The following is a 27,490-nucleotide window of genomic DNA, read 5'->3' as shown; positions in this document are numbered from 1 at the left end:
GGCAGAGAGGTCAAAATTGAAACCAACTCAGCTGCATTTCGCTTAAACAGGCTGCCTCAGGGGCCTGTAATACCAGCTCAATGCTGGCGTTAGCGTCTAGCATGCGCGGCAATACAGCGCACGCTAAGCGCAGCTTAGGGCTCTTTTTACTAAGGTGCACTAGCGTTTTTAGCGCACGCACAAAATTACCGCACATGCAGTACGCTTCTAGAATAACACCAGCTCAATGCTGGCATTAAGGTCTAGTGCGCGCTGCAATTTAGCGTGCGTTATTCCACGTGTTAAACACACCTTAGTAAAAGGAGCCCTTAGCTTTGGCCTCATTGTTTTTTTTGGACTTTATTAGGTCTGCTCTATACCTCTACTGTTTAATTTAGCAATCACAATCATTTCTGAATATGTGGTAGACATAAGTCACGATAGCTTGTAGAAAGATAGGCTAAGTATGATTTTTTTATGATTAAGTAAAAGCATATTTATGTTTATACTTAATTCTTTTGTGCAGAGTAGATCAAAGTGATTCACAATCATAAAGGGTAAATAATACATTAGATCAAAATCCAAGCCATTTTGTTTTATATTCCAAAGGACGTATTAATATGAATTGGCTTTGTGTTGACTCAGTACTTCTTATATCCTTTCTCCTGCTGGCATGGGGTCTGGATTGGGTCACATGGGTCACATGGATCTATGGAAAAAGAAGGATTAAAACAAAATTAATCAAGCTCTTTTTGGTTTTGGACATTTTTTTTCCCACTGCTTTGGTTTTCAGCTAGAATATATTGAAACTCTTCATGAATGTTCCAGTCTTATAAAACCCTCTCCTTACCCTCCTCCCAAGCTCATCATTTGTAACAATGGTCTTTCACACCAGATCATAATCATTCCAGAGCCTGCTACAAGTATACCATGAATGTTATAAGTAGGTTTCGCTGTTATGCAAAGACTGTGACTCCTTTCCACACAACTCTCAACTCTAAATTGCCCAGAAAATCAGAATTCAAATGTCAACAATTTTATTGATGAACAATTACTGTACGAAGAACAACAAATGTAGCCATCTTTGCCTAGGTAGGCTATATCAAGAGTCATTAAACATGAAAAAGGATACTGTTCTCTCAGATCACAGCAGCAAACCCAAATCATAACTGCGGTTCATAGACAACAGCGCGAAAGACAAAAGCGCGCGCCAACAATTGAGCGCAGGGGGTTTTGTTGGGGAACCCCCACAGTTTACTTAATAGACATCGCGCCGGCGATGTAACCCTCCACATTTTACTGTAAACTGAACTTTTTCCCTAAAAACAAGGAAAAAGTTCAGTTTTCAGTAAAATGTGTTGGGGTTACAACCCCCCACAACGCCCCCACAATGCGGCGCAATGTCTATTAAGTAAAGTGGGGGGGTTCCTCCCCACGCCTCCCCGTCGGAGTGCTAAAAACAGTAATTTAGAGCGGCGCGCGCTGCGCTCAATTGTCTGGGCGCGCCTTTGTCCCGGCGCGCTTTTGACCTGACACCCATAACTGCAGCTCCCCCAAACAATATTGTTAGACTCCTTCTCTGAGACAAAGTCTAGTATCCTGTTCTTAGATGTCAAGTTACCAAATTCCAGGTTGGAGATCTTGGGACTGTTTTGGCCAGTCAATCCTCATGCATTATGGGATTTAGGACACTGATTTCAGGCACTACAACTCCCACACTACTTTGGGATTTATGGTACATTCAAGATCAAAAGTACCTTGCAGAACCCAAAAACAGATAGATTCCATTTTGCATATCTCCATAGAGAAGCAGTGGATTTCCCCAAATCTATTTTAATTGACTTTTCATCGAGGAAGGTGTCAAACCTTCTTTAAACCCAGTTGTGCTAACTGCTTTTACTATATCCTCTGGCAACAAATTCCAGAATTTAACAATGTTGAGTCAAACTTAGTAACTATCTTATAAACTGAAAAAAAAGATCTGCAGAAAAAAGATATACAATTAGGGCCAAATTCTATAAACAGTGTCCCGATTATAGGCAGTGGTAGGCATCCTATCACCGTATAACCAGCCAATCGGGACCCACGTTTTCAAAAAAAAAAACAAAACCACAAAGCAGACCGCCTACACTGTAGACATCTGTCACTGATGAGGGGGGACTACTAGGGATGCTTAAGGTCACCCAAGGCTCAGCATTGGTGTGGTTTCACCTAAAAGTGGCCTTAGGCGAGCTTAAGTGGCCCTAGGCATCTCCCTAGGGCTGTGATAGGTGCCTGAAATGTAGACAAGCAAAATGCTGGCCTACATTTCAAATAGATGCAGCTGCTAAACTGATTGTGGCAAGGAAATCCCCCTGCAATGATCAGTTGAGCGGTTGCGGCAGGTTACCCCCAAACACCACCGCAAGCCAGCTAGCAGTAAGAATGCCTATTCCCTCCTGCCACCACCTCCAAACACCCCCCACACCCAAACACTATCTGTGGCAGGAGGTATGAACACTCCCTCCTGCCGGCACCCCCTAACATCCCTGTAAGGAGGGATGCCCATGCCCATGGGCGGCATTAGGGATCTTGCCAATCTGAGAATGCATTGAATCCGGCCTTAGGGATCTGGCCAATCTCAAAATGCATTGGAAGGAGGCCTAAGACTCCAGGTGGCCCAGGTGCCTAAAGCCCCTCCTATGGTGCCTGCCATCCTAAAGGTCTGCCATTCTAAAGAGGAGGGCCTGCTGGCCGGAGGAAGTAGGCATCTCTCCAGCCAGCCTTGTTTATAAAGGTATGGGAGGGGGGGTCTGGGTGGGCTTTGGGGGGAGGTTGGGGTTTTGGGGGGCATCCCTCCTGCCGGGGATTGTTTCAGGGTTTGCAGCAGGAGGGGGTGGGCATCTCTTCTGCTGCAGACAGTGTGTGTGGGGTGGGGGGGCAGGGGTGTAGCGGGAGGGAGTGGACATCACTCCTACCAGCCGACTTGCAGTGGAGTTCTGGGGTTCCCTGCCACTGCCGCTCAGCATATCGTGGCAGGGAGATTCCCTTGCTATGATCAGTTCAGTGGCAACGTGATTCTCTAAATGATGCCTGTGACATGGACACAGCTTAGAGAATTAGGGTGGTTAGGTGGGGTTAGGCATCTTTCCGTTAGGACAGATGTAATTCTGTATAGGATGCCCATGTGCGATTCTTAAAAACTGCTTAGGCAACTGCTGAGACCGGGTGTCCTATACAGAATCAGGCCCTCACTGCATAACAGTATTCCCATTATATACTGTATATTACTGTTAATACAATTTCTCTTACTTTGGCACTTAGATATCTGGTCCTGGCACAGTGGTACATCCTTGCATGCTGAAATTAAGAGAAGGAATATATAATTTAACATAGTAATTTATGTGTGCATATAACAGTATAGTTAATACATGATATTAATCTGGCATATAAATAAAGTATGGGGACTTCCTACCAAAGAGTGTTTAATACTTAGGGCTCCTTTTACACCGGAGCGCTAGCATTTTTAGCGCACGCACCGGATTAGTGCACGCTGCCTGAAAAACTACCGCCTGCTCAAGAGGAGGCGGTAGCGGCTACCATGCGTGGCAATTTAGCGTGCGCTATTCCGCGCATTAAGGCCCTAACGCACCTTTGTAAAAGGAGCCCTTAGAGTATGGTTAACGTGTGGATGCGTACTATCATATGACTGAATTACGGGGTTTTGTGTATTTTTATCTATTTCCATGCATTATACTGCGAGTTATTGAATTTTACAGAATTTTTCTTTCAAATGGTAAGATACTGTATATGATGCTGGTTGTAGAAGCTTTAGCCAGCTTGTGCATTACACTTACTGTGCCCCAGCTGGCTAATGCAGAATTAATAAGGGACCACTTACCACCTTTTATATAGGAGGAGCTAAATGTTTTTTGCATTAATCAGGAGAAGGCAGTACACATTAATCTAAATGTTAACTTACGACCTGCCATAAAAAGTATTGGGAACACTCCTTCTTGGTGCAGTGTTAGGTTGGGGCTTGCTTTGGGTTAAACTTCTATGTTATAGTGTGTTAGCCCAAATCTTAATGCCTTCTAGTAGGAGATCCACTTTGTAAAGCATTATGAATTCAGAAATCTATTGGGATTTGGGAGGGGCCAGAGTTTTTAGTAGACTAGCCACACAGACAGTGGGGCACCTCAGCGAGCACTGCAGTGAGCTTCACATAAAAGGTTCCATGTACACATCGCACCATAACCCCCTTATATTGTGTGGTAAGCCCTCTAAAACTCTCCCAAAACCTACTGGACCCAACTGTATACAATGCTCCACGCGAATTCGCAGTCGGTAGTACGCTGTCCAGGTCATTCGAAGTATTTCCCGAAAGCAAATGACCGGGCAGGGGAGGCAGGAGAGGGCAGCCGTAGCGCCGGCGAGTGAAGGAAATCACTCGCTGTATGCTCCGACCGCCTCTTCCTGTACTAAAGTCGGGCCTTACCAATCAGGAGCTGCGTGTCAAAGCAGCTCCTGATTGGTGAGGCCCGACTTTAGTACAGGAAGAGGCGGTCGGAGCATACAGCGAGTGATTTCCTTCACTCGCTGGTGCTCCGGTTGCCCTCTCCTGCCTCTCCAGCTGTCCTCTTCTGTCTCCCCTGCCTAAAAAACATATTTGCAGTTTTTCAAAATTCACGGGGGTTCCTGGAACGGAACTCTTGCGAATTTTGGGGGAGTACTGTACCACAATTGCCCTTATGTCTGCAAGTGTTATCTATATATTGATTTGGGGTGGGTTTGAGTGGGCTCACACTCTCTAACACAAGTGTAGTAGTTAGAGTAGGGTATGGGCCTGGGTCCAATTCTTTGCAGTCCACTGCACTGACCACCAGGCTACTCCAGAGACTTGCCTGCAGTTCTAATAGGACTGGCCATAACATCTAAAGCCATCATACAGGCAGGTATGTGCTGTTTCATTTACATCTTTAGAGTGTGGGAAGAGGTCAGTGACTACTGGAGGAGTGTGTGGGGGGGTTCATGCTTATATTCCTCCAGTAGTCATCTGGTCAGTTTGGGCAACTTTTTGGCTCATATTCATTATTAAAACAGATCTAGCACCAAATATCCAAACTATGCTGTGGACATATTCTAAATGCTTGCGTATGGCAGAAAAACGTTCATGTCGTAAGCCCACCCTAGTCCCACTCACACCATGCCTCTAACATGCCTGCTTGAGATTTAGATGAACTGCGAATGAACAGCATAGAACTAGTTGCAGGTTTCTGGGTCTCGCTACAGCAACAAGCACAATGCCAGCTGCAGAAGCCCTGAGAGAACAGCAGCATAGAAATCTGACTAGAAATAGCTTTAGAAAATATTGAATTGGAAGGGTTTGCTAGGAAAAGCATCCAACTGCCCCAGCATGCCACTTTTTGAATATTTTTCTTTTTTGAGAATGAGCTTCATAATCACACATTACGAACAACAATACAAGAAAACGTAATTGCTCAAAAAATCTGAGATCAAACTGACAAGTATAAAAAGCAATATTCAACAGAAACTGATGCTAAAATTATAATACTTACAATCTTTGCATGGGTCAGCTATTTTCTGGCATGGGTCTTTGCATGGATCCGCTATCTTCTGACATGGATCTCGGCATGGATCCGCTATCTGCTGGCATGGGTCTTTGCAAGGGTCAGCTATCTTCTGGCACGGGTCTTTGCATGGGTCAGCTATCTTCTGACATGGGTCTTTGCATGGATCCTGGCATGGATCCTGGCATGGATCTTGGCATCGTTGCTTTTGATAGCCTCCACCCTTTGCAGACATGATTGTTTTTTGTCACTGCAAGAAAGAAGGTTGAGAAGAAGAAGGATTCTCTAAGTAGTGTATAGTCTCTAAAGACTGCCCTTTTTATACCCTAGCAGGTTTCAATACGAGGGGATGCTGACTAATTTTCCATAGGTGGAGACCATAAATTGTCATTTTAATATATTAAAGTTCCTGTGGTTACGTTATTTGTAAACTTGTAAACCCATGATTAATTTTAGATTATTTCCCAAAGACAGGGTGTAGGTTATCTAATTGATATTCCACGGCTAAAGCCTTTGTTTTTGTTGTTTCTACTATATATTTGTTTTCATTCCTTTTGATGTAATTCATTATTGAGAATTAGTTGAATAGTAATTGTGAGGTAATATCTTAAGATTGTAAACAGGTGAGCACATGCTTTATCTTTCCCTCCCCTGTTGAAGCAGATAAATGGGCATCTTATTCTAACCTATGACATATAAACATTCATCTTTCCCCCCTTTTTTATCAATATTGTAAACTTCTTAGATGGTTCTCTGATATGCAATATATAAATGAGGAATAAAATTGGAAACTTGAAACTTTGGCTTAGAAAAATGTCCATCCCAAAGATGTACTGGCCCAGTTAGGAAAACTGAAGGCCTACGAGTGAAATTTCATAAAAGCTGGGCACATGTTATAGGTATGGAAAGATCTGAATACCTTATCATTTTGTAAATGAGAGGGGCAAAACAAGACTTTTAAACAAATAGTGATTGACTATTCACTCACTCTACAATCTGAACTAGGATACTATATACTCTGTAACACAGAACAAAATAGGAGAGGGGTAAAACCAACCACAAGAGAAAATAGTATAAAATAAAGTAGTGGTGAGTACTTAGTATAAAGATAACATAGGTTATTAACATGTGTAGAAATTTTTATTACAAATATGGATTTGGCAAAAAAATAATGTTTTATATCTATATATCCAGACACAATTGAATGATATGTTGCAGGACTCAACATAGATCAGTTCCTCATTTACGCTGGCTTTTACAAAGCCACGATAGCGGTTTCTACAGCAGACCAGCGAGGAAAATGCTCCGACGCACATAAAAACATGATGGCAGATAAAGGCCAAATGACTCAGCCAGTCTGCTCACCTAGAGCAATTATCATCTCTTCCTTTCTCTATGAGATCCCATGTGCCTATCCCACACTTTCTTAAATTCAGACACAGTCTTTGTTTCCACCACCTCTTCTGGGAGACTGTTCCACGTATCTACCTCCCTTTCTGTAAAAAAGTATTTCCTTTGATTAACTCCTGAGCCTATCACATCAACTTCATCTTATGCCCTCTCGTTCCAGAGCTTCCATTCAAATGAAAGAGACTCGACTCATGCGCACTTGCACAATGTAGGTATTTAAACATCTCTCAAGTAATAATAATTTGACAACAAATTACATTCTTCAAATTATATCAGTGTTACCAGCCAGTGGTGAGTTTGCCCACAGAAAACTGCATTTAATAACAAAGTGGAGGGGGTAGAGACGTAATGCAACCTGCCTGAACAGACGCAGGAGAGGAGGGCTCCGACCCGACTCCAACTAAATGAACTTATAATATCGGCTATTTTACCGCATTCCACTCCTAACCCATCTCGGCATACAGTTCTCAGTGCTCCGGATTGAGGTCGCCGCATTTGGGAAGCAGATAGCACCTTGGTATGCCTATAAGAGCAGCTAAACCACCTTGAGAGAAGCCTCAGTCCCCCGCAGTCAAGATGGTGGCAGAACCCGAATCTTTCACCATCCCAGCGGGGGACTGGATCCAGGAAATCACCCGATTGGTAACAGCGGCTTTGGCGGACCACCTAAACAAACTCCAATTGGCAGTGAAGGAAGTCCACAAAAAATTTGATGCACAAAGCCAGAGGATCGCTACAGTTGAACAGTGAGTCTCGGGGCAGGAGGACACATTTTCGGCATTGGAGGCACAGGTGTCCACGCTTAAAAAGTAGAATGCCGATATGCAGGACTGCCTCGAAGAACAAGAAAATCAAAGCAAGCGTAATAATCTGCGGTTTGTCAGCCTGCCCGAGATGGTCACTGACGGAGATCTCTACCGGATTTTCAGCACCTGGCTGCTGGAGAAATTGGGCCTCTTGGACTCTGGTCTGCAATTTCACCGAATTGGCCCCAAGGCAGCAGAGGGCCGGTGGGTGCGCACGGCCATTGCCCGCTACTGCAGCTGGAGAGGCAAGGAGGCGATCCTTAAGGCATTTCGTAAATCAGGAGCTTTGGAGTTTGAGGGGGCAAAAGTTCTTTTGTTCAATGATATTCAGTGTGAGTAGCGGCACAACGTACACTGATGTCCCCCTTCTGCACTGAGTTCCACAATAAGGGCGTTCAGTTTGCCCTGGTTTTCCCAGCCAAGCTGCTTGTCTGGAGGAATGGCACGTCTGTGACCTTAGCCACGGATGAGGAGGCCCGCACGTTTGTGGGCAATTTGTCTTCTTGATTTTCTTCCTGTGCCCTTTTTCTTGTTTTGCTGTTTTCAGTGTGTTGCCCCTGTGTTATGGAGGGTGCCTATTCCTGTCCTCGGGAGAGATATCGGCACCTTTGGGATCTGCTCGGGGGCCTTTAGGTTGCCCCATGGCCCTGGCCACAGCTAGCTCCTGTACTGAATACTCCTGGTGCCTCCTGAAACAGGGCCTCTGTCTGTATCAATAGAGGGTTTTGGGATTGTCCCGTCACTCTTCCTAATGACTTACCCTGAGCCCGAGCTACATTATAATGTCAGGGAGTTTGCCTTGAGTTGGGGCATGGATTCCCATTACTCTCAAGTTTCTTTCTTATGTATGCATTGGCTGTCTTGTTGTGTACCGGGGTGGGTTTATGGAGGAAGGGGGGTGGGGGGGAGGTCTCCTCTGGGTAGGCAGTGGGCATGGATTTAGGATTGTGTGCAGGGTACATGGGAAGGGTTGGGGAGAGAGAGCTGGTTGTGAGGGAGAGTGGGTGAGTTTGTATGGACGTGTGCATGGAGGGATGTCTGGAGGTATGCTTGTTGTTTGGGGGTTGCTCGGAGTACAGTGGAGGGAGCAGCAGGTGGAGGGGATCTGATGCTCCTGTTGTGCTAGCCTGCTTCTGTTGTACAGCCCTGGGGTCCAGCTGGGATGGCTGGTGTGGGTGTGTTGCTGTTTGACTTCTCCCTTCTCCGGGGTGAGTATGGCTGAGCTAACAGTGCCATTTGACAATATACTTTTTCTCTTATTCACTTCACCAACTCAATAGTACAATTACTTCCACAGATTGTAGTGTTAATAGTGTATATCACTGTGACCACATCAATGCTCAGGCATACAGGGATTTTCAGACATCCACCCAAGTAGCATAACTCATGGTGGTCAAAATCCTCATTACTCCCAGCTTCGCATTTAAGACATTTTTACGGTTTATTTCATGCTTGTATCTTTTTTGGTTTTTTATTTTATATATTTTCTTCTCAATAAATACATATTTTATAATAAATACATTTTCAGGGAAATTTTGATTAATATAAAGCCAAACATAGCTTTTGTATATGTAGTTTATGTCCCCTTGCCATGAAATAAACATGAAATAAGCATGAAATAAACCGTAAAAACGTCTTAAATGCGAAGCTGGGAGTAATGAGGATTTTGACCACCATGCTACTTGGGTGGATGTCTGAAAATGCCTGTATGCCTGAGCATTGACGTGTTCACAGTGATATACACTATTAACACTACTATCTATGGAAGTAATTGTACTATTGAGCTAACAGTGACCACATTTAATGTGGATGGTATTAAGTCACCCGTAAAGAGAGCTAGAATTTTGTCCAGTGTCTGCAAATTGCACACTGATATTGCTTACTTACAAGAAACCCATCTCTCTCGGCTGGAGCATGCCAAACTCAAATGTGGCTGGGTGGGGGAAGTATTTTCCTCAGCTTTTGGGGACCGGAAACAAGGGGTCGCAATTTTGGTGCACAAGAGCTTACCCTTTCATTTCCATAAACTTATTCAAGACCAAGAGGGCTGTTATGTAATCTGTTGTGTAATCTGTATGCCCCTAATGTTTACTGTCATAAATTTTTTTTCCTCTGTTCTTGCTCAAATCTCTCAGCATCCTGAGTACCACTTGATTTTGGGAGGGGATCTCAATATTAACGCGAATCCGGAGGTGGATTGTAAACCACCCAGGGCCCGTACAAGGGATCATGATACTCGGGGAGTGGGTTTTCTTACCCAGCATTTGGATCTAGTGGATGTCTGGCGCACTCTGCACCCCTATGACACTAACTTCACCTTTTACTCCCATGCTCATAAGGTATATGCTAGGCTGGATTACCTCCTTCTGGATAAGCGCCTGTTTTCCATGGCCACTCATTCTGAAATTTATGAGAGCACTGTCTGATCACATACCAGTGGGACTCCGGTTGAGTTTTGCTTCCACAGGCCAGACCTCCTCCTGGAAGCCACCTCACTTATATCTTGACCCAGACTTCTGGACTTTTTTGAGAGCACGTTGGGTGGATTATACACATACAAACAATACGCCTGAGGTGGGCCCTGTTACGTTCTGGTATGCCTCTAAGGCGGTGCTTCGGGGGTACATCATCGCGTATTTATCAGGCCAGCGGAGGCAACGGGAAGGGGAATTACTTCAGTTGTCTGGGAGGCTGCACGATCTTCGGAGGGCCCACATTAGTACCTTATTGGAGGCAGATTGGCTGGTGCTATGAGAGGTTCGTGGTCAGATTGAAGAGCTTCTTAATAAACGTACGGAACGCTCTTTTACTAACAACGATATCAGCTTTATCGATGGGGAGGCAAAACTGGGAAGCTGTTGGCTAACTTGATCCGCCCGCATAAAAAGCGACAGGTTATCACCACTATTGAGGATGCCTGGTGTGTAAGGCATGTGTGGGACGCCAAATCACGATGCATATGACTACTACCAGACTTTGTATGGAAGTTGGCCTTTGGACAGGGAAGCCCTGACCCAGTTTTTTGCTGCTATGGAACTGCCTCAGTTGACCGCGGAACAGGTGGCGGTATTGAACGCACCCCTCACAGCAAATGAGCTGTCTACCACAATTGGTTCCCTCACTTTGGCCAAGGCACCGGGCCCGGATGGTTTCGGCCCTGAATATTATCGGTTGTTAAGGGACCTGGTGGCCGACCCGCTCAGTCAGATGTGCAGTGCGGTTGCGGGTGTCAACGGTGGCTTTCCCGAAAATTTGGCGCACACAGTGCTATTGCCGAAGCCGGGGAAGGATCCGGAATTGGTGGGCTCCTTCCAGTTTTTAATCTACTGCACTCACAACCGGACCACATCGTACACTCAGGGGGCCGTTCCCATTTTTTGACGCCCTTTCAGTGGGCCTGGCAGTGGTGGAGGTGGCAGCAGGGCTTACCGTCTGCCGTTTCTCCTTATTTGCTGTTCAAGGGTAATTCCAAGTTTCTGCCTGGCTGGGGACGGTCAGTGTTTCGGGCACTATGAGGTTGCCGCCGCATTGAACTATTGCTGGATCTCTCAGAGGCTCCCTTTCCCTCCTTCCAAGAGGTCCAGACAAAATGGGCACTTTTCCTTTGTCCAGCTACAGCATTACTGGACTACTGCATGCCAGGAGTGTGCGGAGGGTTGGACCTCTGGATCTCTCGATCAGATCTTAATGGCTACTCCGCTGGCGCTCAACCGGTTGTCCCACTGGTATGGTGTCTTGCGGCTCTCTTTAAGAGCTGCTGGGATGGGCAAATTGCGGGACAGCTGGGAAAGGAATTTGGGCCACAGCATCATGGATTGTTTCCAGACCCTCTATCTCTTTTCTAAATCAGCAGACTATCAGGAAATGCAGAATAAAATATTGCACAGAGATCACATCACACGGCATAGGGGGGCGCAGCTTGGCTTGTGGCCCAGTGATCTCTGTGTCAATTATAAATGTAAACCTGGCACCTATATCCACTCATTCCTTGAATGCACTGAGCTTATCCTTTGGAGGGAACTCCTAGGCTTTCTTGAATCTGTCCTTCATAGGCCTATCGATTGGAACCATGACACCCTCCTTTTGGGCCTCCAGGGATCGCTACGAGACCAGGGTTTCTCCCCTCCCCAGTGTAGATTCCTGTACAGTGCAATTCTGGTCACGAAAAAACTGATCCTGACATACTGGATTTCTGAGGACCCCCTCCTGTCGCTCACTGGCGGGCCAAGCTGAGAGATTCGCTCCTATGATAAAACCCAATGACTGGACATGTTGCTCTATGGGGGGCTTGGTGCAGATTCGGGCAGGCATTGCCAGAGACGGACCCGATGATGTCCTTGATTGATTTCCTCTGCCTTAAAACCCAGACCGTTGCCGCACTTGCGGCCGCAGCCGCGCGGCCGTAGGGGCGTGCCCTAAGGGGCAGGCCTGCCCCTTGGGAGCCCCTTGGAGCAACGTGGAGCCTGGGATCAAGGTATCAGTCGTATAACTTTATTGGTCCACTATGGGGAAAAGGAAAATTAAGCCTAAGAGCTCTACACCTGCTGTTTCTGGACCTATGGACAGGCATTTGTCTTTATCTACAGTGAATCCACCACAACCTTTTCATGATATGAATTCTCCCATGTCGGGCGCATCGCTGAGTCCCCTAGAAAGGACCCCCCCCCCCCTTCATCCAGTATCTAGTGATAGCAGGAAGATCATTCCTGCTACTTCCACTGAATGTGTGGTTTCCTCTGTGCAAACAAGTAAATTAATTTTTTCCGATATACCCAAACCACCTGAATTTTCAGGTGTTGCAGAGGACCAATCACCATCAGAGGAAAAACAAGATATTACCCTCAAAGATTTGTGGTTAGGTAACTCTAGAGTTGAAGGGTTTCTCAGAGAATCAATGAAACAAACTTTGGACTATTCACAATCTGTCTCTCAAAAGTTTTTGAATGTGGATTCCAATTTAAGTTGTTCGGATAAAAGATTAAGTGTGGTAGAAAATCAAAGCAATACATTGCAAACTGTCTCAGTATCTGCAGTTAAGGATTCTACGCTGTTACATTCTAAAATTGAAATGTTGGAAAATATGAATAGAGTGAGGAATCTCTGCCTGGTTAATTTCCCAGTGACCCATTTATTATCTCCCGAAATACTGTTAAGGAAGTATCTTAAAGAGATACTGGGATTATCCAACGCGGAGACCTTTCCAATCAACAATTATTATTATATTCCTCAATAAAAAATACAATCCGACCAGGAGGAGGACCATCTGGTCACTAATGGAATAAATTTGACAGAATTTTTAGAAGATAGTCAAAATGTGATTCAGAATAGATCCACCCTGGTAATAACATGCATGAGTGAGATAGACAAGACATTAATGATGAAACTTTACTTTAAAAATAGGCTGACTAAATTCTGTGGAGATTTAGTCAGGATTTTTCCTGATGTCTCAAGAGCTACCCAACTAAGGAGAAGGGAATTTTTGAAATTGAGAGCTAGAGTTTTAGCTCTTGAGGTATCATTTTATTTAAAATTTCCTTGTAAATGTCTTGTTCAATTACAATTGACTACAAATTAGAGAGATAAATTTCTTAGTAATCTGTGACACTGATTACTATATATTCTTATAATCACAGCTATAGATCAATTAGAAATTTTTCTTTTTCTTTTATGATTAAACAAAATATATTTTTTTAAATTATTTTTATAAATTGTTTGTGAAGTGCTCAGACCAAGAAACCCATATAATGCTTAAAGAACAAACTAAACAAAAACAACAAGAAATAGTGTGTGTGATGCCTCATACACACAATAGTACAGCTATAAAACATATCATATTAAAACATTGGACAATATTACAATATCACCCGTCATTGAACAATTTACCTAAATTTGCCTATTCACGAGCTTCTAATTTAGGCGAATTGCTTAAACATAATCAACCTAACCAAACAATGGAGGTTAAATTACCTCATAAACCATGTGGGAAATGTCGAATATGCAGTTATATTTTAGATGCCAATCAAGTAAACATTCCATTCTCCGGAAAAAAATTTTTTCTTAATACCGGCACCAATTGTGACTCCAGGGGAGTAGTATATTATATAAATGCCCATGTAAAAAAGTATACATCGGCCAAACGATCCATAAAATCAAAACACGAATTACAGAACATCTGAGTAACATCAGAACGAATCGGATCACTGCTCCCCTGGTCTCACATTGGGCTGAGAAGTCACACACACTTCAAGATCTAAAATATACAGTATTGATCCAAACGCGAAAAAATGACGGAGATATATCAAGATCCCTAATTCAAAAAGAACAGCGTTTGATATACAATTGGCACACTTTAGAGCCAAATGGTTTAAATTTAGACATTGATTGGCTAGCAATTTAGAACTACAGAAAGAAACCATCTGATGTTGTGTCTACTTCCGGCTGTAGGGCTCATTACTATTTCCGGCCCGTCAAATATAAATGGCGTTTCTATAGCAGATAGGTTCAGACGGCCCGTCCACTTTGACTGTTCTTGCAACAAGCGAGCCTTCACTAGGTAATAATTGAACTTAAAAAGTTTATAAGAACTTGAATAAAGGGTTCTTTAAGATTTTAATAATGCTTTAGTAGTGTTTAGATCTAGATTTAGATTGTATAGTTATTATTTAATACGTTAAGATGAGTTGACACACACTGTTTGTTTGATTTTTTCTTAGTGTCCCTCCCTGACGAAGAGACGAAATCCGGGTCGGAGGGACGGGAATTTAACCAGATAAGAAAAAATAATTAGCATTTTATCTAAGCACTTTATATTCATTTTTATTATTTTTTGGTCACCAATGAGAGGCAACATCGTTAATTGCTCCCCAAAATAGATCAGTACCATCAGATGGTTACATTCACCAGATAGGCTTTACATAGGCCTTCAGATATAGGGAGGGCTGGGGACTTGTGAAGGCGATGATGGTCCCCTTGAAAACCTCATTGTAGTGACATCACTATTATATGGGTTTCTTGGTCTGAGCACTTCACAAACAATTTATAAAAATAATTTACAAAAATATATTTTGTTTAATCATAAAAGAAAAAGAAAAATTTCTAATTGATCTATAGCTGTGATTATAAGAATATATTGTTCAATTACAAGACATTCAATATGTATTTTGGGACCCCATTCAATTGCAACAATTTTTAATGTCTCGAGAAAAGAAATGAGGTTTGTTGCTTTAATGTTTCATCTCAGAAAAATTGGAGGAATGTCAAAGTCCCCCCAAAAATGGAATGGTTAGGATTCAAATGAATCAGGTACCAATTCTTAGTTTTCTTTATATCTTGTGTTAGTTAGTATTAAGGTTTGGCTCTCCAACTTTGTGGGCTTGAAAAGGAATTTTGTATTATATGTATAATTACTGCTAAACTTTGTGAAATAATCCTTTTTCTTTGGTATCATTTGATATTAGTAATTGTAAAATTTGCATAAATTTAAAAAAAAAAAAAAAGCAAAGGGTTCGCAAACCGATCGGTACACGATCGTATTGCTTAGTGAATCTAGCCCTAAGTTAGAACAGCCTTTTTTGCTAAAACATAGTAGATGACGGCAGATAAAGACCCTAATGGTCCATCCAGTCTGACAACCTGATTCAATTTAAATTTTTTTAAATTTTTTCTTCTTAGCTATTTCTGGGCAAGAATCCAAAGCTCTACCTGCCACTGTGCTTGGGTTCCAACTGCTGAAGTCTCCGTTAAAGCACACTCCAGCCTATCTACACCTTCCCAGCCGTTAAGCCCTCCCCAACCCATCCTCAACCAAAAGGCTATATACAGACACAGACCATGCAGGTCTGCCCAGTATTGGCCTTAGTTCATCAATATTTACTATTATTTTCTGATTCTGTTTCTAAATATCACTATTAACTAGTTAAATAACTGTTCAGCCCAAGTTCTGCCAACAGACTACACCAAAAATAACTGGAGAGTATCATTGCAGTCAGAGCTGATACTGAGTGGCACTACCAGGTTAAATGTTGGTGAATATTGGTAGCCAACCCACTTAGCATACCCCTTGCAATTAAGAGCTAGAGATTTTACATGCTAAGTTTATTAAATATCAACTAAGGGAAGTTATATGCATAACTACAAATTAATAGCAATTAATACCAATTAACTCCAACAATTGCTAATTATTAGTTGTTAATTCCAATTAGTACCTACGTTAACTCATATCTGAGCACCACACACAAAAATGTGTGCATAGGATTATAGAATAAAGGGATGTGTAAACACTTCATTCCAATAATTGATGGCACCTCTTTGAACAGCAATAATTACAACTAAAAATTCTCAGCATGTGATGATCAGTCTTTCACATTGTGTTTCAGGAATTTTGGCCTTTTCTCCCATACAGAACTTTTAAAACTTTGAGACATTTAGGGCCGGATTCTGTAACCGACATCCAAGTCAGTGGCCGCCTTAAAAGCGGCCACCGATTGCCTGTCAATCATTCTAAGGTGCCGATTACAGAATCGCGGCTTTGGGGAGTCCCTGCCGCTCAGCTGATGGGGGAGGGTGGAAATTCCCCTGCCGTGATTGGCCTAGTGACCGCAGCAGGAAACCCCCCAAATCCCCCACACTGTCCACAGCAGGATGGATGCCCACTCCCTCCTACCACTAGCCCCATCATCCCTGAATCCCACCAAACACTCCCCGACTTCACTCCTGACACCACAAGATCCCCTAACACTCCCTGACTCCACTCCGACAACTCCCTGCCACCCCCATGATCCCCCTGCCACCCCATGATTCCCCTGCCAATCCCCAAACCTCCCAATGCCCCCCATACCTTTATCTGATGGCTGGCAAGAAGGATACCCACTCCCTTTTGCCGGCAGGCCCGTCACTGCAAAATGGCAGGTCTTCCCCTTCCCAGTACATTCTAGGATTCACTGAGGAGGGGCCTAAGGCCCTGATTGGCTCAGATGCCTAAAGCCCCTTCCATAGGAGGGGCCTTAGGCACCTGGGCCAACCAGAGTAGGTGCACTGGGAAGGACACCTAAGACTCCGGTTGACCCAGGTGCCTAAGAACCCTGCTATGGGATAGGCTTTAGGCATCTAAGCCAATAAGGGTCATAGGCCCCTCCCCAGTGCATCCCAGAATGCACTGGAAAGGGGAAGGTCCACCATTTTGCAGTGGCGAGCCTACTGGCAGGAGGGAGTAGACATCTCTCTTGCCAGTCATCAGATAAAGGTATGGGGGGAGTTCAGTGGGTTCAAAAGGGTGGCAGGGCAATCTTGGGCTTATTGGGGGCAATATCGGGGAGTTGTCGGGGTGGAGTTAGAGTGTCAGGTGGATGTTGGGATGTTGGGGAGTGTCAGGGGTAGAGTTGGTGAGTGTTTGGTGGGGTACAGGGGATGATGAGACCAGTGGCAGGAGGGAGTGGGCATCCGTCCTGCTGAGGATGTTAGGAGGCAGTGCTGGCATTGGGCATCCCTCCTGCCACAAACAATGTGGGGAGATTTGGGAGTTCCCTGCCATGGCTGCTCAGCTGATCATGGCAGGGGAATTCCCCCTTCTCCCATCAGCTGAGCAGCAGGGACTCACCAGCTTCTAGACAATTCTGTTAACCGCATCGAACTTCCCGATGTGTAGTGATATACAAATCAAATTTTATGTTATGTAACTTCCAAAATGTGCACTTTTTATCTCTTCAAAGACACATAGAAATGTCCCAAAATAATCTATTCACTTAATTCCAGTGCCACCTCTGCCATTAGAAAGCTGATAAATATTGACCCTCACAAACTGTGGCAGTGTTCCCACCGGAAAATTACTACTACTATTACATATGATTTCTATAGTGCTAACAGACATATACAAAAACATGTAAGGAACAGTCTCTGCTCAATAGAGCTTACAATCTATTCAACTGATTAACAAGACAAATAAGGGATTAAGGAATTGCATTTATTCCTAGAGGAAATTTCAGTGCCTCTGTCAAATATCTACAATATTTATCATCTTCTTAGATGAAAGTATGAAAACATTGGAAAGTTTAATAAACTCAGATTATATTTTTTAGAATTATTTTCAAGCTTTACTCATTTATTACAGAACTTTAGCTTATTCTTAATCACGAAAGGCTGAATCTGCTGATTAATTTTAATATTGTCATTATAATCCTATAAATGTTCTAGACTTGCCCAAATTTTTCTATCTTGAGCTTTAATTTCTCCACTGAGGCAAACAAAACTGATCAATCCCTCCTGTCACGCAGAACACCCCTGCACCATACCCCCACCCTTTGCCAGGCACCCCGGAGCCACTGCCCCCAAAGCTCAAAAAAATGGCAGGAGGGATGCCAACTTCCTCCTGCCACCATACGCCCCCACACACCTCCCCTTTACCATTTTAAAACATTGGAAGCAGGAAGCCTGCTCTCTAGCTCCTGCTTTGGGCCCGCCTGTCTAAATGCCTTCTTGATGCATCATGTGATGCATGGGGAGGGGGCCAAAGGCCCTGATTGGGTCAGATGCATAAGGCACCTCCCGAGGGGTAGGGCATTAGGCATCTGAGTCAATCAGGCCTTAGGCACCTCCCTCTGTATCCAGGATAGTGAGGGAGGAGCCTAAGGCCATGATTGGCTTGACCAATGAGGTTGGTATGCACCTAACTTGGTAGGCACCTATCAGAAAATGATCGTGGTTAGGGGTTAGATCTTGGACATATTTTGTATATATGCACCTAAATTGGATTTAGGCACTGGCAGGCACCTAACTTAGGCACTGGTATTTAGGTCAAGAAAACCCTAACATAAACAGAGGGGATCTAAGGTTTTGATGCCTACTGGCTCCTAAATCTAATTTGGGCACCACTAGGCATGATTCTATGAACTTTTCAACTGGGTTTTACATTTTCTTGAAACATGTTGCTTCAAGCTGTGATTTTGACTCACTGTGTAGCTTAAGGATTGTTGCTGATTGCTGAGGCTGCTTCCTTTAGTAACCACATATTTTTAGCTTGAGCCAAATATAGGGAATATATAGTATCTTTTGGGCTGGTAATGTTTTGTTTGAACTATATGAGTATACAGTATATGCTGCTTATGGTTGTTTCTGTAACTCATTTGGCAGCTTTAGGACTGATTTTGATCCCCGAAGTATGGTACTGTGTTTCCCCGAAATTAAGACAGGGTCTTATATTAATTTGTGCTTAAAAAAACACACTAGGGCTTATTTTCGGGGAAACACAGGTAGTATTAGCAGCGGAACCTCACCAACTCTCCCTCCATGAGCATGACATACCTCCAAAGCCTTATGCTCGACTACCATTGTCCAGCTGCTCGCTGAGTTCCTCCTCATGCAGGCCGTTCTCTTTGCAGCTGCGTTGGCTTAAGCTATCCTCAGACGTGGCCACACTGACGTTGCACCATGACAGCAAAGTTCTCATGTATCAGGCCTTGGATCGCAGGAGCCCGCTGTCCACAGAAGGGTCTCCGCCACCCACTGCCAGTGCTCTTGCCTTCTGCTCCTCACCGGTACATGACCAGCGAGTCAGGGGCTACCGTGGCTATTTTTGACGCTGCCCGAGTAGCCCTTGCTGCTACTGCTGATGCTGCTTTCTGATGTTGACCTGGGTTTTTTTTTACAATTTTGCATAAAGCTGGCCTTTAATGAAGAATTGATTGCATACACAAAATAGAAATTTTTATTCAGGTAGTCGGGCCCCTGCCACTGTTTTTGGAGATGGGGTGGAGGTGAGGAAGGGAAAGATGATTGGCAGCACTAATGTCATGGATCTTAACTAGGGCATTTTTTGGGGGTAGGGCTTATATTAGGACCCAACCTGAAAATCATGCTAGGGCTTATTTTCGGAGTAGGTCTTATTTTCGGGGAAACACGGTAATTGCATTTTGTTCATTGGCTGGTAAGATTCTGACAATTGATGTGGATCATCTCTTATGTTTTCTCACTGACATTGGGTGTCACATCATATCTTATATCATTTATCAAGGCTTTAAGCTCTAATCCTCTATAACTCACCACTTAAGTATTTTGCCTTTAGTTTGTTCACCTCTGATAACGATGTTCATTAATGTTATGATTTTATCGATTTTTACTTTTCATCCTTCTCTAAGCATCATTTATTTTAAATATTTTTATTGGCACCGAATTCCTATTGGCCTCACTAATCTCTAAGGTGCAACAACTCCATTCTCGCAACAAATTTGCTGTTTTTCTACAATTCCACCTCTCCGCTGCTTTCGACATCATCCATCATGATATCCTAATCTTCCAACTCTCTGAAATAGGCATAAGCTCCACAGTCCTAGATTGGTTCTCGAAATTCCTATGCTTCCGCTCCTACACCGTTAACATAAACGGTACCTCATCCCCCCCCTGGAAGCCGATATGTGGAGTCCCGCAAGGCTCACCCCTCTCTTCTATCCTTTTCAACATCTACATGTCCTCTCTGAAACTCCTTCATCTATCCCCCCTTGAAACTCTCCACACCTACGCAGACGACATCCTCATCCTCCTCGAGACCGACTCGAACCTCACTAACCTCGCTGAGAACATATTCGCATGTATAATGAACCTCCAATCCTGGGCCCAATCTGTACAAATGAAACTGAATGAATCCAAAACAAAATTACTTTGGCTTAGCCCAACATTAGATCATTTACCCACCTCCATCCCACTATCTTCCGGCCCCACTCTTCAGTTTGAATTTTCAAGCAAAGTCCTAGGCATCATCATAGACTCCTCTCTCTCCTTCAATGATCACCTCAACTCCTTGGTAAAAAAAATACTTCTTTAGCCTTCATATGTGGAGGAAAGTGAGATCCTGCTTTCATCATTCTCACTTCGCCGTCCTTATTCAATCCACCATCCTCTCTAAACTGGATTACTGCAACTCTATCTATATAAGCCTAACTAAGAAAAACCTCCATAGACTTCAGCTAATTCAGAATGCCGCGGCTAAGCTAATTTTCGCAAAAGGCAAGTTCGATTACGTCTCCCCACTCCTGTCCAAGCTTCACTGGCTTCCAGTACACTCCAGAGTCCTCTTTAAATGTGCCTGCTTAGCCTTCAAGATCCTACATGGCATCCTTCCTCCCGTCATCCCACTCTTTTGGAACTCCTCAAACCCCAACTCCACCAGACCCTCCCAAAAACTGAAACTATCATTCCCCTCTACAAAAGGAATATCCCGCACAGGAAAACTTGGAACATCCCTCCCCTTTAGAACCACAGAACTCTGGAACAACCTCACATCCCCGCTCAGAAATTCAAGCTCCCTCCAATCCTTCCGCAAACACTTGAAAACTTGGCTCTTTTCAAAAATCTAATCACCTCCCGCTCTCTGGTACCCTTGTCCCTCTCTATCTTCTTAGTTCCTCTCCTATAACCCTTCATTGTAGTTCCTTTCTATCCTAACTCTGTAAACCGTGCCGAGCTCTACGCTCGTGGAGATGGCGCGGTATACAAACCTAAGGTTTAGTTTAGTTTAGTTTAGTGATTCTCTAATTTGTGTGTACAACTTTGCTTGCTAAGCATTAAAATTATGGAAATACATTTATAGAATTAAGAGGAATATGGGTATAATTTTATGAGAGTCTAGGTGAAGAGTCCTAAAAGGTAAGATAGCCAGAAGTAGCCACAATAATGCACAGAATCATATATACTCATATAAACTGATACCCATTTCAAAAAAGGCATAGATATGTATTTATACTCTATGTACACATTTTGTAAAATGCATGCATACATTACAACTATGCCCCTGTTGCATCCAGAACAGGCCCCTGACAAGACCTATACATGGCCCATCCACTTTTTTTTCATATATGCAACCACATAATTTTACATAAGGCCTTTTCAACATGTAAAACAGGATTTGACCTGGTTTTTAAGGATGTTGTTGATACATGCTAATCATGCAAAGGGTGTGATTTATTGTTATTGCAATGTTTGTTATGTTCCAAATACTTCACATTGCAACGAAATCATTGAGGTGAGCTTTAATTTATAAAGCAATTAATTACAATGAACAAATACTATAAACAAACATTGGATTTTTACCCTTTAAAAATTATGTTGAGGGGGAGGTAATCTTGGGTCAATTTCAAAATTATATCACTCTTTGTTTTTGTCATTCCCATAACCATTACACTCTTATCAGGATAAATGACAGAGAGATCTAAGGCCATTAGGACAGTGGTATACCTAGCATATGCGTCACCCGGGGCCAATCATTTTTAACACTCCCTCCTCTATATGAAAAACATGATTTTTAGTAATAATCCACAAAAGTGTACCTAGGAAAAGGCAGCATCTTACACACTGCAGCAAGCACTAGAGCAGTGGTCTCAAACTCAAACCCTTTGCAGGGCCACATTTTGGATTTGTAGGTACTTGGAGGGCCTCTGAAAAAATAGTTCATGTCTTATTAAAGAATTGACAATTCTGTATGAGGTAAAACTCATTATAGTTTATGCAGCAGCAGCATTTCTCTTCCCTCCTCTCTCCCTTCCCTTCCCTGGATGCGATGATCGAGTGTCGGCTCCCCTGCTGAAGTCGCTTCTCTGCTCAAAGCCATGGGTGGCAGCTCCCTGCGCAATCTGTGCCAGGGTCATAAGCGTTCTCTCTGATGTACGTGTAGATCATGAGAGGAGCTGCCGCTGCCCGTGGCTTTGAGCAGAGAAGTGACCACAGCAAGGGAACTGACACTTGATCATTGCGTCCACACTCCAGACCATGGGCTTCAAAATAGTACATGGGGGCCATATGCGTCTCATGGGCTGCGAGTTTGAGACTGCTGATTTAATATGTGTTCTATCCACTTCCATTCAGCGTTTGCTCCCTCTCTCTCTCCACTTCCCTCTTCCACCAAGCATCTGCCCTTCTCTCTCTCTACTTCCATCCAGCACCTACGCCTCTCTCTCTCCTCCCCACTTCTATACAGCATCTGCTCCCCCTTCCCTACTTACATGCAATGTCTGTCTCCTTCTCTCTATCTATCCTCCCCACTTCCATCAGAATATGCCCCCTCTCTCTCCCTCCATTCCAATTCCATCCACTGTCCTCCCCCTCATATCCCCACCTCTGCTGCTGAACTAGCAGCACTAAACTTAAATGCAGCCATCACAGGATCTTCATGCACCTTCCCGCAGCTGCCAGCTCTGCTCCAAAACAAAGAAGTGACATCAGAGGGGGTTGGACTGGCAGCTGCGGGAAGGTGCATACAGGTCCCATGATGGCTGTATTTAAAGTTTACTGCCACTGGTAAGGGAAAGAAGCAGCAGCAGAGTAGGTTGGGGGTTTTGGTGTGCTGGCTCTGTACCCCCTTATGGCTTGCACCCCTCCCATCCCTGTATGCCACAGAGACATACTTACATCAGCACACCTAGTTTTGGATCCATTTATGAAAATTTCTGTTTAGAATGCAATGGCTTCACTGTTTTGTTAACTACACAAGTACACATTTATTTAGGAATAGAGAATGACACGGGCAAAAAAATCTGTCCCCGTCACTGCCCCGTCCCCGGCCCACCGTCCCCTTCACCGCTTCGTCACCGCTATTCCCTTCACCGCCCCTTCACCGTCACTGCCCCGTCACCGTCACTGCCATTCCATTCACCGCCCCATCACCGTCCCCGCAGCATCCATATAAGCCTCAGTACTGCAATATTTAGCTTATTCCTTCCTTATAAATCAAAGTTCTGCCAGCTGAACTAGAGAAAGAGATGTTCAGCTGGCAGGGCTTTGTTTATACATTTTTATCAACACAACTAATATACTACTTTATCCTAAAGAAAAAAAAAAAGAAAAAGAAAATAAATAGAATTTTTTTTTCTACCTTTGTTGTCTGATTTCTGCTTTCCTCATCTTCTCATTCAATTCCTTTCATCCACTATGTGTCTTCTATCTGCGTCTTCCATTTGCTCTTTTACTATGCCTCTCCCTTCATCCCTCTCCCCAATTGGTCTGGCACCCATCTTCTTCCCTCTGCTCTCCCATAGTCTGGCATCTGTCTTCTTCCCTTCCAGTATCTTCTCCCCACTCTGTCTTCCACATTTCCCTTCATGGTCTGTTCTTCTTCACCCTCCTTCAATGTCTGTTCTATTCCTTTCCACCACCACCCTTCCCTCCCTCCTTCACCATCTGTTCCTTTCTACCACCCTTCAGCTCCTCTTGCACAGCCTATCTATCTACCTCCCTCCCTCTTATTTTCGTGGCACGTTACAATGTAATTTGTGCAAGCCGCTGGAGCCTGCGAGCTCGGTCCCCAAACAATCTCGCTTCTGTGTTCCTATTTTCCCCATTTCTAATATCTCCCCTATGTATCTGGCATTGCCCCTCTGTGTCCATATGCCATATGCCATATGTGTTCCTCTGATCACCCCCATCTGCATATTGGGGTTTCGAGGATTCATCAGACCTGCCCGGATTGGGCCCAATTGGGCCTTGTACAAGGTGCATACCATTTTGTTCTACACACCTACAAAGTTGTGCACCTAACTTTCAATTAACTCCAATTAACATTGATTAATAGGTGTTAATTGCCAAGCATCTGGCCAGTTTAAGCCTCTTATTTAATTAAGTTATGTGCATATATCAGCTAAGTGCACTGATGTATGTGTATAACTTTAAGTACCAAATATAGAATTTTGGGGTATGAGGGGGTGCTGAAAAGTTCTCAGCCCAACCAAGAAGAAAATGACAAGGATATGCTTGAATCAATGATCTGAATCAATATCATAGTAACATAGTAGATGATGGCAAATAAAGACCCAAATGGTCCATCCAGTCTGCCCAATCTTACCCACTCTTTAAATTACTTATTTAATTTAAAATTTCCTTCCTCTGTCACCATTTTCCTCTCTACCACCTTCCTCAGGATCGCATTCCAGGCATCCACCACCCTCTCCGTAAAGAAGAATTCCCTTACATTGCTCTTGATTCTACCACCCCTCAACCTCAAATTATGTTCTCTGGTTTTACCATTTTCATTTCTCTGGAGAAGATTTTGTTCTACGTTAATACCTTTTAAGTATCTGAACATCTGAATCATATCTCTCCTGTCCCTCCTTTCCTCTAGGGTATACATATTCAGGGCTTCCAGTCTTTCCTCATATATCTTTTGGCACACACCCCCTGCCATTTTTGTCACCCTCCTCTGGACCACTTCAAGTCTTCTTATGTCTTTTACCAAATAAGGTCTCCAAAACTGAACACAATATTCCAAGTGGGGCCTCACCAACGACATGTATAGGGCATCAACACCTTCTTTCTTCTACTGGTTATGCCTCTCTTTATACAGTTAAGCATCTTTCTGGCATCAGCCACCGCCTTGTCACACTGTTTCTTTGCCTTTAGATCTTCGGACACTATCACCTCAAGGTCCCTGTCCCCATCCGTGCATATCAGCCTCACACATCCCAGCACATACGGCTCCTTTCGATTACTAATCCCCAAATGTATTACTCTACATTTCTTTGCATTGAATTTTAGTTGCCAGATATTAGACCATTCCTCTAACTTTTGCAGATCCTTTTTCATGCTTTCCACTCCCTCGGTGTCTATTCTGTAATAAATCTTGGTATCATCTGCAACAAGGCAAACCTTTCCTTCTAACCCTTCAGCAATGTCACTCACAATCATATTGAACAGGATCAGCCCCAGCACCGAACCCTGAGGGACTCCACTACTCACCTTTCCTTTCTCCAAGTGATTTCCATTACCCACCACATTCTGGTGTCCAGTTCACCATTTTGGGTCCTAACTTCAGCCCGTCAAGTTTGTTCAAGAGCCTCCTATGAGGAACTGTGTCAAAGGCTTTGCTGAAATCTAGCATATGTCCTTGATCCAGTGCTTTGGTCACCCAATCGAAAAATTCAATTAGGTTAGTTTGGCATGGTTTACCTTTAGTAAAGCTGTTTCTGCAAATTGGCATTTAACACTCTTTTTAGCTACAGTGACAAAATAACACTCTGAATTTAAGAAGTTGGTTGGTTGGGCTGAGAATTTTTCAGCACCTCTTTGTAAATGTCTTAATGGCTGGAGTATTGAAGATTCTGACCTTTGCTGGAAGAATTGTGAACAAGTTAGATCTTTTTTAACACCTTTGGTGGGAGTGTCCTTCTATTTAAAATTTTTGGAAACAAATCCAGTCCTTTTTATAACAACAAATGCAAGCTTTATGTTACTGGGTGTTAATATCCAAACTACTTTCTTTTCTATATATAGATTTATGATAAAGGGTCTATTGTTAGCTGCTGGATTTGTTTTTGCCAGGGCATGGAGACATTCTTCCCACCAACTATTTCAGATTGACCCGACAGGGTGGGAAGCACAAATAAATAAAAAACAGGCACTAGGAGCTATTTAAAAAGAAAATAGAGTGAGGCTAGGTGGCTAGGGGGCGAGAAGTAAAAGAGGCAGAAAATGTAAGAGTATACTGTACAAGTACCATGAGCTGCCACAAGAGATCACAGCAGTCATTTTCTTAAATCAGCCTGAAGGGGCAGGAGTGAGTGAGCTTTGTTCCTGTCACCATCATCCCTAGGACCATCAATATGGGAGGTAGGGGGGTCCTATGATTGTTCCAGAGGGGTTGTAAGTGGTTTTGACTAATGGGTTGGGGGTTGAGAAAGAGGGAGCTGCTTCAGGGGGAGGGAAGTGACTCAAGGAAAAGAGTTAAGAAGGTCTTGACTGATATTCAGCTGGGTCCTGCATCCCTGCTTAATAGCCAGGGCCTGCATAAGCTACAGTGACTAGCACAGCATAATTTAGCCCTGAAAATTCAGTGCCAGCCCAGTGCCCGCACCTGGCCTGACACTGAATATCTGGGTCCAATATAGCCAGCGATGGTTAGCATTAAAAAAAAAATAAATACTGACCTTCACTGGCTGAATATCGGCCGTTATGTGGCTATCTCTGCATTCTTCCCTCCAGATGCTTCCTCCTCTTCTTACTCATTCTCCTTCTAACTCTAGAGACACTTACCTTTTCATACACACTCACTCCAGATGCTATTGACTCCTTTTCTTTCTCACCCCCTCTCCAGTCTTCCCCCTTCTCACTCTTTGCTTAATTCTTTTCCCTCTTCAAATTAAGGGCTTGATTCACGAGCCTGCCCAATCAGGCCCAATCCGGGCAGGTCCGATGAATTTACGAAGCCCCAATATGCAGATGGGGGCGATTGGAGGAACGCCCCATCTGCCTTCCCGGATCACTCGATAGAGATTCCCGCGCATGTGCAGACCATCTGTAGATGGTCTGCGCATGTGCTGGACCTCAGAGCCAGCAAAGATTTTTTTTTTTTAAAAGGCTTAAGCCCGCGAGATAATACCACGGGCTTGCAGTACAGGGAAGGGAGGCAGGCAGGCAGGCAGCGTATTTGGGGCAGGAGTGAATCGCGTCCCTGCCTACTTTGTATGCCGTTGCCCTCATTTGCATTCACGGATCGGAGGATGGTCGGAAGAGAGGTAAGTGAATCGGGCCACGATCGGTTTGCTTAGTGAATTTGGGCCTAATTCCTTTCCTCCCCTTCTCACGTGTTTCCTCCTCCCTCCATACATTCTTCCCCTTTTCAACGCCCTCCCCCTTTTACTCAACATGATATTTCCTCTGTTCTCACCTTGTTTCTCCTAGGCTCTTTCTCCTTTTCACCCCTCCTTACCACTTCTTCCACTATTGGTGCTAAGTGGACAATGTAATTACCTTTAT

The 27,490-nt window shown here is 43.8% G+C and overlaps 1 protein-coding gene across 1 annotated transcript; it reads right to left on the bottom strand.

Annotated features, from left to right (window-relative positions):
• Positions 1-481: 481 nt before the first annotated feature.
• On the bottom strand, positions 482-25,771 carry LOC117359911 (cornifin-A-like). The gene is made up of 4 exons (XM_033943370.1): positions 25,475-25,771; positions 5,538-5,799; positions 3,271-3,318; positions 482-688 (listed from the first exon to the last, which is right to left on the bottom strand). The coding sequence occupies exons 2-4, from the start codon at positions 5,782-5,784 to the stop codon at positions 621-623; spliced, it is 363 nt and encodes a 120-aa protein (XP_033799261.1). The 5' UTR covers positions 5,785-5,799; positions 25,475-25,771; the 3' UTR covers positions 482-620.
• Between the last annotated feature and the right edge of the window lie 1,719 nt (positions 25,772-27,490).

Source organism: Geotrypetes seraphini, chromosome 4, assembly GCF_902459505.1.
Source record: "Geotrypetes seraphini chromosome 4, aGeoSer1.1, whole genome shotgun sequence".
NCBI lineage: Eukaryota > Metazoa > Chordata > Amphibia > Gymnophiona > Dermophiidae > Geotrypetes > Geotrypetes seraphini.
This window is presented reverse-complemented; position numbering and strand designations above follow the sequence as displayed.